Source organism: Dipodomys spectabilis, unplaced genomic scaffold (assembly GCF_019054845.1).
Source record: "Dipodomys spectabilis isolate Male_0828 unplaced genomic scaffold, ASM1905484v1 ptg000039l, whole genome shotgun sequence".
Classification (NCBI taxonomy): Eukaryota; Metazoa; Chordata; class Mammalia; order Rodentia; family Heteromyidae; genus Dipodomys; species Dipodomys spectabilis.
In genome coordinates this window covers 11,836,903-11,849,569 of record NW_024870716.1, presented here as the reverse complement: position 1 = coordinate 11,849,569, position 12,667 = coordinate 11,836,903, and the positions used below count along the sequence as shown (strand labels likewise).

At 43.5% G+C, this 12,667-nt stretch overlaps 1 protein-coding gene across 1 annotated transcript in view; it reads right to left on the bottom strand.

The window, feature by feature from the left end:
* The window catches only part of Amn1 (antagonist of mitotic exit network 1 homolog), a 46,263-nt gene that overhangs the window by 30,615 nt on the left and 2,981 nt on the right, over positions 1–12,667 (bottom strand). The window contains exon 2 of the mRNA XM_042677616.1: positions 3,796–3,928. Within this exon, the coding sequence (XP_042533550.1) occupies positions 3,796–3,928 (133 nt within the window). The remainder of the gene's footprint in view (positions 1–3,795; positions 3,929–12,667) is intronic.

The window sequence follows — 12,667 nt, the reverse complement described above, 5'->3', positions numbered from 1 at the left end:
TTTTATCAGCTCAACAGGGCTGATACAAACTGAGGTCAGACCTCCAGTATCTGGCTACAACAGAATGTATTTGCTGCTTAAACAACAACAACAAGATATCTGCAGAGCACACCTATTTCTAAAGAAAACCAAATTGGATTATGATTCCTAATGCAGGAACAGAAGAATTAGAATAGCAGGACCAAAGCGTAATAATATGCTAAAAAAAAATAAAGGACGAGAAAATGTTCTAAGATAAAACAAAACCAAAAAGGCATAAAAAGATAAACTGGAAATATGACGTATGAAAACTAAAACAGATGGAAAAGAGCAGGATAGGCAAAGTAAATAGACAAGGGTCCCTGAGCTTTTGTGCTCAAGGCTACCTCTCTACCACTTGAGCCACAGCCACGCTTCTGGCTTTTTGGTGGTTAATTGCAGACAAGAGACTCATGGACTTTCCTTCTTGGGCTGGCTGCAAACTCTGATAATCAGATCTCAGCTTCCTAAGTAGCTAGGTTTACAGGTATGAGCCACCAGTGCCAGGCTTCACTTTGCTTTTGTTTATTCTACCTTCTAAGGATTAGTTGACAGTAAAGCATAGCTCACAAGGATTAATTGCACACTGAATTGGTAAGGAATGAACAAACAGTCTCTTCCCCAGCACTCCTTAGTCTCAAAGTATAGGAGGTCACACCAGAGAGAAGCAAGTCAGAAAGGCTAACCATAACAAAAGCCACACAAGAAATTTTAATTGACACAAAAACTTTGACCACCTGTATGTATTTTTTTTTAATTTTTTTAGATCAACCCAATGTGAACTAGGTAAGACCCACACAACCCATATTCCAGAAGAGGTTATTTTCAGAACACTGGAAAACCAGAAGGTTGTTTGGAACCCATATAGCTTCCCTTCAAAAATTATGCAAAAGACTCTGTTAGGAGCTAGGCACCAGTGGCTCATGCCTGTAATCCTAGCTACTCAGGAGGCTGAGATCTGAGGATCATGGTTCAAAGCCAGCCTGGGCAGGAAAGTCCATGAGACTCTCATCTCCAGTTAACTATCAGAAAACCAGAAGTGGCACTGTGGCTCAAGTGGTAGAGTGCTAGCCTTGAACTGAACAACTGAGGGACAGTGCCCAGGCCCAGAGTTCAAGCCACATGACCCCCCCCCACCCCCCCCAAAAAAAAAAGACTGTTAGGGCTGGGTGTGATGTCTCTCACTTGTAAACCTAGCTATTTGGGAGGCTGAGATGTGGGGATCAGGGTTCAAAGCCAGCCCAGGCAGACAAATCTGAGACTCTTATCTCCAATTAACCAGAAAAAAAGCTAGAAGCAGAGCTGTGGCTCAAGTGGAAACCCTAGCCTTGAGCTTAAAAGCTCAGCAAGAGACAAGGCCCTGAGTTGAAGCCCCAGTGCAGGCAAAGAAAACAACAACAACAACAAAAACTCAAATGTAAAGACTTCTTCAGGGGAAGGGAGTTAAGCTGGTCACTGAAGGCAGAACCTGACATCATTCAATATGACATCTTGGTTATAAAGCTCATTTGTTGGAGAGAGTCCTTCAGACTTTTCTGCCTAGTCTCTCTTTGAACTGAGATCCTTAGATCCTAGTCTCCTAGCTAGGACTATAGGTGTGATCTACCAGCACTCAGCTGAGACTCCCATTTGGTAGAAGCTGGGAGTGATGCTGTGTGCCTGTCACCCTGGCTACAGCAGGAAGTATTTTTTTTTTTAAGTATAAGAAGGGAAAAAAAAGTTAAAAAAAAAAAAAGTTCAGGAAAAAAAAAATCCAGCCTATGCTGACATCAAACCACAGTCCTCAGATCTCAGCCTCCCGAGAAGCTAGGATTACAGGCGTGAGCCACCGGCACCTGGCTTAATGAATTTCTTTGCTAAAGGCTAGTATTCTGCCACTTCAGCCACAACTCCACTTCCAGCTTTTATTTTTTTGTTGGTGGTGGGGCTTGAACACAGGACCTGGGCTCTGTCCCTGAGCTGTCTCCTGTGTTCAAGGCTAGCGCTCCAGCACTTGAACCATAGTGTCACTTCCAGCTTTTTCTGAGTAATATATTGGCGATAAGAGTCTCATGGAAGGCACTGGGAAGGTGGCTCAGTGGTAGAGCGCTTGCCTTGCATGCCTGAGGCCCTGGGTTCGATTCCGCAGCACCACATAAGCAAAAAGAAAAAAGCCGGAAGTGGCGCTCTGGCTCAAGTGGTAGAGCGCTAGCCTTGAGCTGAAGAGCTGAGGGACAGCGCCCAGGCCCAGAGTTCAGGCCCCACAATCGGACCCCCTCCCCCCCCCCCAAAAAAAAGAGTCTCATGGAAGCTGGGCGCTAGTGGCTCACACTTGTCATCCTAGCTACTCAGGAGACTGAGATCTGAGGATCGCTGTTCAAAGACAGCCTGGGCTGGAATGTCCTGTGAGATTCTTATCTCCAATTAAAACACTAGAAAACTGGAAGTGGCTCTGTGGCTCAAGCAGTAGAGCACTTGCCTTAAGTGAAGAGCACAAGGACAGCGCCCAAGCTCCATGACTGACAAAGAAAAAAAAAAAAAGGAGTCTCATGTACTTTGCTGCCTGGGCTGGCTTCAAACTGCGATCCTCAGATCTCTCTCAGCCTCCTGAGTAGCTAGGATTATTGGCATGAGCCACAAGCACCCAGCTGCACTTCCAATTTTTTTTTTGTCGGTTGTGGGGCCTGAACTCTGGGCCTGGGCGCTGTCCCTTAGCACTTCAGCCCAAGGCTACTGCTTTACCACTAGAACCACAGCACTGCTTCCAGCTTTTCCTGATTAGCTGGTGCTGAGGAACTGAACCCAGGGCCTCATGCATGGGAGGCATGAACTCTACCATTGAGCCACCTTCCCAGCCCTCACTTCCAATTTTTTTTTGGGGGGGGGGGGGTCTGGTCGTGGCGCCTGAACTCTGGGCCTGGGCACTGTCCCTCAGCTCTTCAGCTCAAGGCTAGGGCTCTACCACTTGAGTCACAGTGCCACTTCGGGCTTTTTTCTTTTTGCTTATGTGGTGCTGAGGAATCGAACCCAGGGCCTCATGCATGTAAGGCAAGCACTCTACCACTGAGCCACCTCCCCAACCCCTCACTTCCAATTTTTATTTTTATTTTTTTTTTGTTTTTGGGTGCGGTCGTGGGGCCTGAACTCTGGGCCTGGGCGCTGTCTCTCAGCTCTTCAGCTCAAGGCTAGCACTCTACCACTTGAGCCACAGTGCCACTTCCGGCTTTTTTCTTTTTGCTTATGTGGTGCTGAGGAATCAAACCCAGGGCCTCAGGCATGCAAGGCAAGCGCTCTACCACTGAGCCACCTTCCCAGCCCCTCACTTCCAATTTTTAAATGGAGATTAAATCTCACAGACTTTCCTGCTTGGGCTGGCTGCGAACTGTCATCCTCAGATCTCAGATCTGAGTAGCCAGGATTACAGGTATGAGCCACTGAGACTGGCTGCTATATGATTATTTTTTTTTTGTTTGTTTGTTTTTTTGAGTCTGGTCATGGGGCCTGAACTCTGGGCCTGGGCGCTGTCCCTCAGCTCTTCAGCTCAAGGCTAGTGCTCTACCACTTGAGCCACAGCACCACTTCCGGCTTTTTTCTTTTTGCTTATGTGGTGCTGAGGAATCGAACCCAGGGCCTCAGGCATGCAAGGCAAGCACTCTACCACTGAGCCACCTTCCCAGCCCCTATATGATTATTTTTAGATGATTACTAACCCTACTGTAATTCCTTTGCTTCAGAACAATCAGAAACTGTGTCTTAACAGTAAACTATAACCTGCTTTACCGGCGAGCACTCTCTTACCTCACTTATATTGGAATCTGTTATCCGCCCTTGAGTACTCATTATCTTAATCAGCCTATCTTTTATGTTAGGAGGCAAAGGCTTAATGTCTGTGATGTATCTGGAAATGTTCTCCATGAAGCACCAAAGGCACCTGAAATACAAATACAATCACCAGTTACAGTGTTCCTACTAGTTGTTCTTATTTTCTTGCTGTGCTGGTACTTGGGCTTGAATCAGAGCTTTACATTTTTGCTTGTGTTTCTCCCCTCCCCACTCAAGGCTGGTGCATTACCACTTGATTCATACCTCCACTTCCAGCATTTTGCTGGCTATTTGGAGATAAGTGTCTCACAGACTTTCCTGCCTGTGATGGCTTTGAACCATGATCTTCAGATCTCAGTCTCCTGAGTAGCTAGGATTACAGGCATGAGCCACTAGCACTGAGCTGGTTGCTCCTTTCAATGCTGTGTATTACCATTTTGCTTTTTCATGAACACAATTTACCTTTTCGTTAATGTTTAAAAAAATCTTGAAAAAACAGAAAAAGCCAGAAGTGGTGCTGTGGCTCAACTGGTAGAGTACAAGCCTTGAGCAAAAGAAGCTCAAGGACAGTGCCCAGGCCCTGAGTTCAAACTTCAGGACTGACACAAAAAAAAAAAAAAAAAGAAAAAAGAAAGAAATTATTTGGGCTGGGAAGGTAGCTTAGTGGTAGAATGCTTGCCTAGCATGCATGAAGCCCTGGGTTCAATTCCTCAGTACCACATAAACAGAAAAAGCCAGAAGTGGTGCTGTGCTCAAGTGGAATAGTGCTAGCCTTGAGCAAAAGAAGCTCAGAAACAATGTCCAAGCCTGGAGTTCAAGATCCAGGACTGGCAAAAAAAAAAAAAAAAAAAGTCTCGATTTCACAGGATTCAAAATCTAAGTGTAGCTGGGCACCTGTGGCTCACACCTATAATCCTAGCTACTAAGGAGGCTGAGATCTGCGGTTCTCAGTTCATAGCCAGCCTGTGCAGGAAAGTCTTTAAGACTCTTATCTCCAATCAACCACCAGAAAACTGGAAGTAGTGCTGTGGCTCAAGTGGCAGAATGCCAGCCTTGAGCTGATGAGCTGAGGGACAGTGCCCAGAGTTCAAGCCCCATGCCCCCCCCAAAAAAAAAAAAAACCAACCAAACTAAAAAAAACCCTCAGTGTATGTAAAGTCAAAACACATTAAAAATTAATAAAAGGAAGTAATTTATTTAGTTGTCCTTTTCCTAATTCTTTTAAATTCTAAGACATGGTTACTAGCACCCAGATTTGAAGACCATAACTTGAACTTGGTACCTGATACTTTTTGGTCTTTGGCTAATGCTCTACCAGCTAAGCCACGCCTTCAACTCCCAGATTTCAATTATATCTTCCTATATCAACTTTAAATTGGAGTCCATTCATTTCAAGTTTTTATTTCTTAATCCTGCACTGTTTCTCTATTTTGTTAAAAAAAATTGTGTTAAAAAATATTGTTAAAATATTTTGATAAAAAATTATGTGGGTTTAAAAAAATCATGTGAAGCCAAGAAATAGTAGATCACATCTGTAATCTTAGCTAAGATCTGAGAATCGTGGTTCAAAACCATTCTGGATTAGAAAGTCTATGAGACTGTTATCTCCAATTAACCACCAGTAAACCGGAAGCAGTAGTGTAGCTCACAGTAGCAGAGTGCTAGCCTTGAGTGAAAAAGCTTAGGGACAGCACCCAAGCCCTGACTTCAAGTCCCATGACTGACTAACAAAAACCCACATGCAAACAAACAAACAAAAAACAGTAATGAAATCATTAGAGGGAACTGTCACAGAGATTGACAAAGAATCAGTCATGCAGACACGTGTTCTTTCTTTTTTTTTTTTTTGGTAGGTTGTGAGGCCTGAGCTCTGGGTCTGGGTGCTGTCCCTCAGCAATTCAACTGAAGGCTTGTGTTCTACCACTTGAGCCACAGCGCCACTTGTGGCTTTTTCTGCTTATGTGGTGCTGAGGAATCAAACCCAGGGCCTCAAGCATGCAAGGCAAGCGCTCTACCACTGAGCTACCTCCCAGCCCCTGGCAGTTGTTCTTTTTTGTGTTTGCTTGCCAGTATGGGGCTAGAACTCAGTGCCTTATGTTCTCCCTTGGCTTTTTTACTCAAAACTGATGTACTACCCACTTGAAGTTATACATTTACTTGGGCTTTTTGCTAGTTAACTAGAAATAAGAGTCTCACAGACTTTTCTGCCCAGTCTGGCTTCAAATCACAATCCTCAGATCTCAGCCTTCTGAGTAGCTAGGATTATGGTTGTGAGCCTCCTGCATCTGGCTAGACTCTCTTATTCTTGCATGGAATTATCAGAACAGGCAACAATCAAGATCCTGAAGGAATTGAGGATAAATAATTGGCTCTAAGATATTCTGATTTGGTATATTTACTATTTCAAGCTGAAAGCCCTCTACCACATGATTTTTTGGTAGTATTAGGATTTGAACTCAGGGCCTTGCACTTGCCAGGCAGGTGCTCCACTACTTGAGCCACATCCCCTTTCAGCTGAAGTTGAAACACACACAGACACACACAGACACACACACACACAGACACACACACACACAGACACACACACAGACACACAGACACACACACACACACACACACACACACACACACACACACACACACACACACACACACACACACACACACACACACACACACACACACACACACACACACACACACACACACACACACACACACACACACACACACACACACACACTGGTCCCAGGGCTTGAACTTAGGGTCTGGGTGCTGTCTTAAGCTTTTTCTCCCCCTCAAGGCTAGCATTCTACCACTTGAGTCACAGCTTCACTTCTGGATTTTTTGGTGGTTAATTGGAGATAGAGTCTCACAAACTTTCCTGTTCAGTCTAGTTTCAAACTGTGATCTCAGATCTCACCCTCCTAAGTAGCTAGGATTACAGGTCTGAGTCACCAGCCTCCAGACTTTCTCTTTCCTTTTCTACAGAGAGCAAGCCATAAAAATTCCTTTGAGGAGGGTACCTCCCTTGCACCAATGCCAGAAAGGCTGGAATTGGGCACTGTTGCCTGGATGGCTTCTGCAAATTTGAAGCAGCAGTTTGTATTAGCTTTATACTTTCCCAGGACAGCTCAGCCACTCCCCCACACATCCCAGCCCAGATCCATTTCTCATTTTCTATCCTCACGTTCTCCTTTGTAAGCACTATAAAAGCTTCCTATGTTGGCCCTTTCTCAAATGACTCATTCTCCTGTGGGTCTACATGTACATGTAAAAATAACACTTGTAATGCTTTTCTCTCCTTCATTTGCCTAATTTCATCATCACTAATTTCATCAGTGGCTTCAAATTCCAACCATCTAAGCTCATATGTTAAAGAAATAAGCATGAATTTTATTTTTGTCTACAAATACCCAATCATTTATGTAAGTTTATACTTACAAATTAATGAGATCATATACTTACAATTTTTCTTATTTGCATAAGTTAATTGTAAAAAGAGGTTTCGTTGTGTCATTTCCTATACACATATCATATACTTTATCAAATTTACTTCTAGTATAGTTTTTCTTTCTTTTTTTTTTTTGGTCAGTTGTAGGGCTTGATCTCAGGGCCTGGGCACTATCCCTGAGCTATTCTGTTGAAGGCTAGTGCTCTACCACTTTGAGCCACACCAGTTTCGGGTTTTCTGGTTGATTGGTAATAAGAGTTTCGCAGACTTTCCTGCTCTGTTTGGCTTCAAACTTTGATCATTTTATCTCAGTCTCCTAAGTAGCTAGGATTACAGGTGTGAACCTCCCCTGTTTTTTTTTTTTAAGTATTCAGTGAGGTTTTCTTATTTTTTCCCCCCTGCTGCCCTAGGGCTTGAACTCAGGGCCTGGACCCTGTCTCTGAGCATTTTTTTTTTTTGTCTCTGAGCTTTTATGCTCGAGTAGCATTCTATCATTAGACCCACAGCTCCACTTCCAGCTTTTTTGGTGGTTAATTGCAGGTGAATCTCATGGACTTTTCTGCCTGGGCTAGCTTTGAGCTGCAATCCTCATATCTCAGCATCCTCAGTAGCTAGGTGTATGCTACAGGTGTCCAGTGTCCTTAGTCTTTCCATAATATATGTGTAATATACTTTGATCATATTCACCTCTCAGCACCCTTTCTTCCTTCCCCCCTCTCATTGGTTCTCCAACGAAACACTTGTATTTTATTTTTGCCAGTCCTGGGGCTTGAACTCTGGGCCTGGGCGCTCTCTTTGAGTCACAGTACCCTTTTCAGCTCTTCCTGACTTTATTGGAGATAAGCATCTAATGGATTTTCTTGTCTAAGCTGGCTTCATTTTTTATTTTTTTTAATTTTTGGGTCCGGTTGTGGGGCCTGAACTCTGGGCCTGGGTGCTGTTCCTCAGCTCTTCAGCTCAAGGCTAGTGCTCTACCACTTGAGCCACAGCGCCACTTCCAGCTTTTTTCTTTTTGCTTATGTAGTGCTGAGGAATCGAACCCAGGGCCTCAGGCATGCAAGGCAAGTGCTCTACCACTGAGCCATCTTCCCAGCCCCTCCAAGCTGGCTTCAAACTGGGATCTTCAGATCTCAGTCTCCTGAGTAGCTAGGATTACAGGCGTGAGCCATTGACTTGTGACTAAAACATTCATACTTATTAACATGTCATATGATTACTTCTACTATTACTGTTTTTTTTAGGTCCATGAGAGAAAATGTGATGTGTGTGTGTGTGTGTGTGCTGGTCCTAGGATTTGAACTCAGGGCCTGGATGCTTTCCAAGCTTCTTTTGTTTAGGGTTCCACAACTTGAGCCACAGTCCACTTCTGGCTTTTTGGTTGTTAATTGGATGAGTCTCATGAAGTTCCCTGCCTACACCAGCTTTTAAACCATGATCTTCAGACCTCAACCTCCTGAGTAGCTGGTCTACAGATGTGAGCCACCAGTACCCAGCAATACTTGTCTTTCTTGAGCTTAGCTCATTTCCCTCAACATCATTAACTCTAGTTCATTCTTTTTCCTTCAAGTAACATAACTTCGTTCTTCCTTATGGCTGAATATGCTCTGCTGTATCCATACTGTCTTTCAGTTGTTGGGACACCTATGCTGAGTCCATTGCTTAACTGTTGTGAATAGTGCTGCAATAAACATGGATGTGCTGGTATCTCTACTTGTGTTGTGTACAATGCTTTAGTTATAGGCCTAAGAATGCTGTAGCAGGTCATACTTTTAGTTTTTCTAAGTGACCTCCATACTTATTGCCATAGTGGTGCACGAAGTTACATTTCCATCAAACGTTTCAGGGTTCCTTTTCCTCCTCTGTTTTTTGCCAGCAATTGTTTTTCTTTCTCTTCTTTATTTTTTTGGAGTTTGTGTGACTTGAATCAGTGCCTCATGCTCTGGTTTGGCTATTCTTCTCACACATCCACATCCAATTCTAGCTTTTTTTTTTTTCTGGTTAACTGAAGGTGAGTCTCTCAGATTTGCCTGCCCAGGCAACCTTGATCCTAAAATCTCAGCCCCCTGAAAGATGGGATTATAGGTGAGAGCCACCAGCACCCAACTATTGTGTTTTTGTTTGCTTGCTTTTGATAATTGCCATTTTGACCAGCGTTGACGGAATATTAATATTTGCTTTATATTTCCTTTAAAACTAAGGATGTTGTACATTTCTCATGTTTCCATTTGCCATGTATGCTTCTTCTTTTGAGAACTGTTTGTTCAATTCATCTGCCCAAATACTAGTTGACTTATTTGTTCTTGAAGTCTTTAACATTTTTACTTTTTATATTTCTGGATATTAATCCTTTCAAGAATAGCTTGCACAGATTTCCTCCCATTTGATACATTGTCTCTTCATTCTGACATAATTTCAATTTTTGATGTACTGACTAATTTGAATGGATCACATATCTTGTTGCTCTATTTCCTGAACATCTAAGAGTCCTATTCAGAATATTGTCTCTGTCTATATTTTGTAGTGTTTTCCCTGTGGTTTCCTGTAGTAATTTCAGGTCTTACCATTAACTTTTGTGTGTGCATGTGTTGGTACCAGAGTTTGAACCTTGATCCTCATATTTTAGCCTTCAGAATAGTTAGGATTACAGGTGTGAGCCACAGCAGCCTACTTTGCCTCTCATTCTTACTCTTCTTATTGCACTCCCTCTTGAATCCATGTCTTTGGATGTTCAAATGCTCAATGCTGTTGTCACCTGGAAAGGTTGGAAGTCAGGATCCAGTGGGTTGTCTATCTTGCTGAAGAAAGAATCCAGGGGCAGACACACAGGAGTTTCACAAAGCAAGGTTTATTAAGGTGAAGTGCAAAAGTATACTCTAAAGAAGACAGAGCAGGCAGTCCTAACGAGTGACTGAGTGCTCATTGTTATGCTGATGACCAATGACAAGGCTAAAGAGATGTTCATAATTATGGACCCTTCTAGGAACAGGGGATAGCTTTTCCAGGTCTGACTAGAGAGATTTCCATGTAAGGTCATTTGATCCAGATGCATTGCACTCATAAACTAACCTGTTGAACTAACCCATTTGTACAAGTACTTAAATGTAATTTTTAAAAAAAAAGATAGTGATCTGGTCAGGTGCTGGTGGCTCATGCCTGTAATCCTAGCTACTCAGGAGGCCCAGATCTAAGGATCACAGTTTAAAGCCAACCCAGGCAAGAAAGTCCATGAGACTCTTATCTCCAATAAACCACTCAGAAAAACTGGAAGTGATGCTGTGAATCCAGTGGTAGAGCTCTACCCTTGAGTTGGAGAAACTGAGGGACAGTGCTCAGGCCCAGCATTCAAGCCCCACAACTGGACAACAACAACAACAACAAAAAGATGGTGATTTGTAAGGTACCTTAGCCGGGAGCTGGTGGCTTGTGCCTGTACCCTAGCTATTCAGAAGGCTGAGATCTGAGAATGGCAGTTCAAAGCCACCCCAGGTAGGAAAGTCTATGAGACTTATCTCCAATTAATCACCAAAAAGAATGGAAATGGAGCTGAAATTCAAGTGGTAGTGCACTAGCCTTGAGCAAAAAACTCAGGGATAACGTCCAGGCCGTAAGTTCAAGTCCCAAGGCCAGCACAAAAATGAACAAAAAACAAAGCCAAAAAATACTGCCACCTTAATCATATGTGAATAAGATCCTCTGCTTACCCAGTTAGTGATTTCTGCAGCATTAAGGTGAAGCCACATGGCTAGGAGTTCACAAAACCATCAGAAGCACAGAATGTAAATGAGGGTGTTGTGACAAGGATGTGGGCCAAGGATAGAAGCAGAACAGGGGTCAGAAAGCTCTTGTGGAAGTTCCTTGTGGCTGGCAGCTGGGTCCAACCCTGCCCTGCAGCCTGATACTATCTATCAACCTGCAAATATTATTTCCTTTATAGAGCTGTCTCCTGGCTTAAATGTTCTTTTTTTCATCAGAAATTTCAAAAATACTCTGCTCATCCCTATTTCCTGGTACTGTTCTGCCCTCAATTACCATTATTTTTTTCTTTTCTTTTTAAAATTATTTTTATTGGACTGGGAAGGTGGCTCAGTGGTAGAGTGCTTGCTTTGCATGTATGAGGTCCTGGGTTCGATTCCCTAGCACCACATAAAGCAGAAAAAGCCAGAAGTGGCACTGTGGCTCATGTGGTACAATGCTAGCCTTGAGCTGAAGAGCTGAGGGGCAGTGCCCAGGCCCAGAGTTCAGACCCCACAATGGAGGGGGAAAAAATTAGTGTTATTATTAAGGTATACAAAGGAGCTACCATTACCATTATTTCTTTATTTTGTTTTTAGTTAACTATTTATTTTGTGCCAGTACCAGGGTTTGAACTCAGGGCCTCCCACCCCAACTTGGCTTTTTCACTCAAGGTTAATGTTGTACTATTTAAGCCCCATTTTCACTTCGGGCTTTTGACTGGTTAATTGAAGATAAAGAATATCACAGATTTTCCTGCCTGGGCTGTTTTCAAACTAGATACCACAGCTCTCAGCCTCCTGAGTAACTAGGATTACAGGTGTGAGCCCCCTCGCCCAGATCACTATAATTAACTATAGTTATTTATAAACTTGTACTAGTCTCATCAGATTGCACCTCACTATGCATGACGATGGAAATCCGCTCTGTTGCTCCCCTGGCATGGCCCACTGACCCTCCTTGCCTTGCCTTGCCTCCCCCCCACCATCCCCAACTTTCCCAGAATTCTCCTCTCTGAAATCTTATTGGCTAATATCATCCTGAAAGCGTGCCACCCTTGGCACCAGAAGGATACCCTACATCCCAAACAGAGCAGTTTGCCACAACCACATTCCAAGGAACGCTCATTCCTCAACTGTACTTGTAGCCTGTTCTAACCCTAGGTTCTCCACTCATTTCTCCCACCTGGCTCACTGTTACTTGGAGTCCTTCTGCAGCAATGATTAAAGCCTGTTCTGATTTGTTGAGGTTTCTGCCTTCTTTCCTTTCGTCCGCTTGATCTTTCCTAACACTTGATTTCACACAATCTGTGGCAAAGAGCCACACAAAGCACGTGTGTTCTTTAAATTTATGCTCACGTCAGGTATGGTGGAAATCCTAGCACCTGACTGGAGGATAACAGATTTGAGGCCAGCCTACATATAGGAAAACCCTGTCTCAATAATAATAATAACAACAGCAGCAGCAGCTGGACACCAGTGGCCTATACCTATAATCCTAGTTATTCACAATGCTGAGATCTGGGGACTGAGGCTCAAAGCTAGCCTGGGTAGTAAAGTCCATGAAATTCACTCCAATTTACCAGTGAAGAGCCAAAGTAACTCCATTTTGAGATTAACCCCACCATCTTGTGCTGGGCTGCCCTCAGAGTAACCCCGAGAG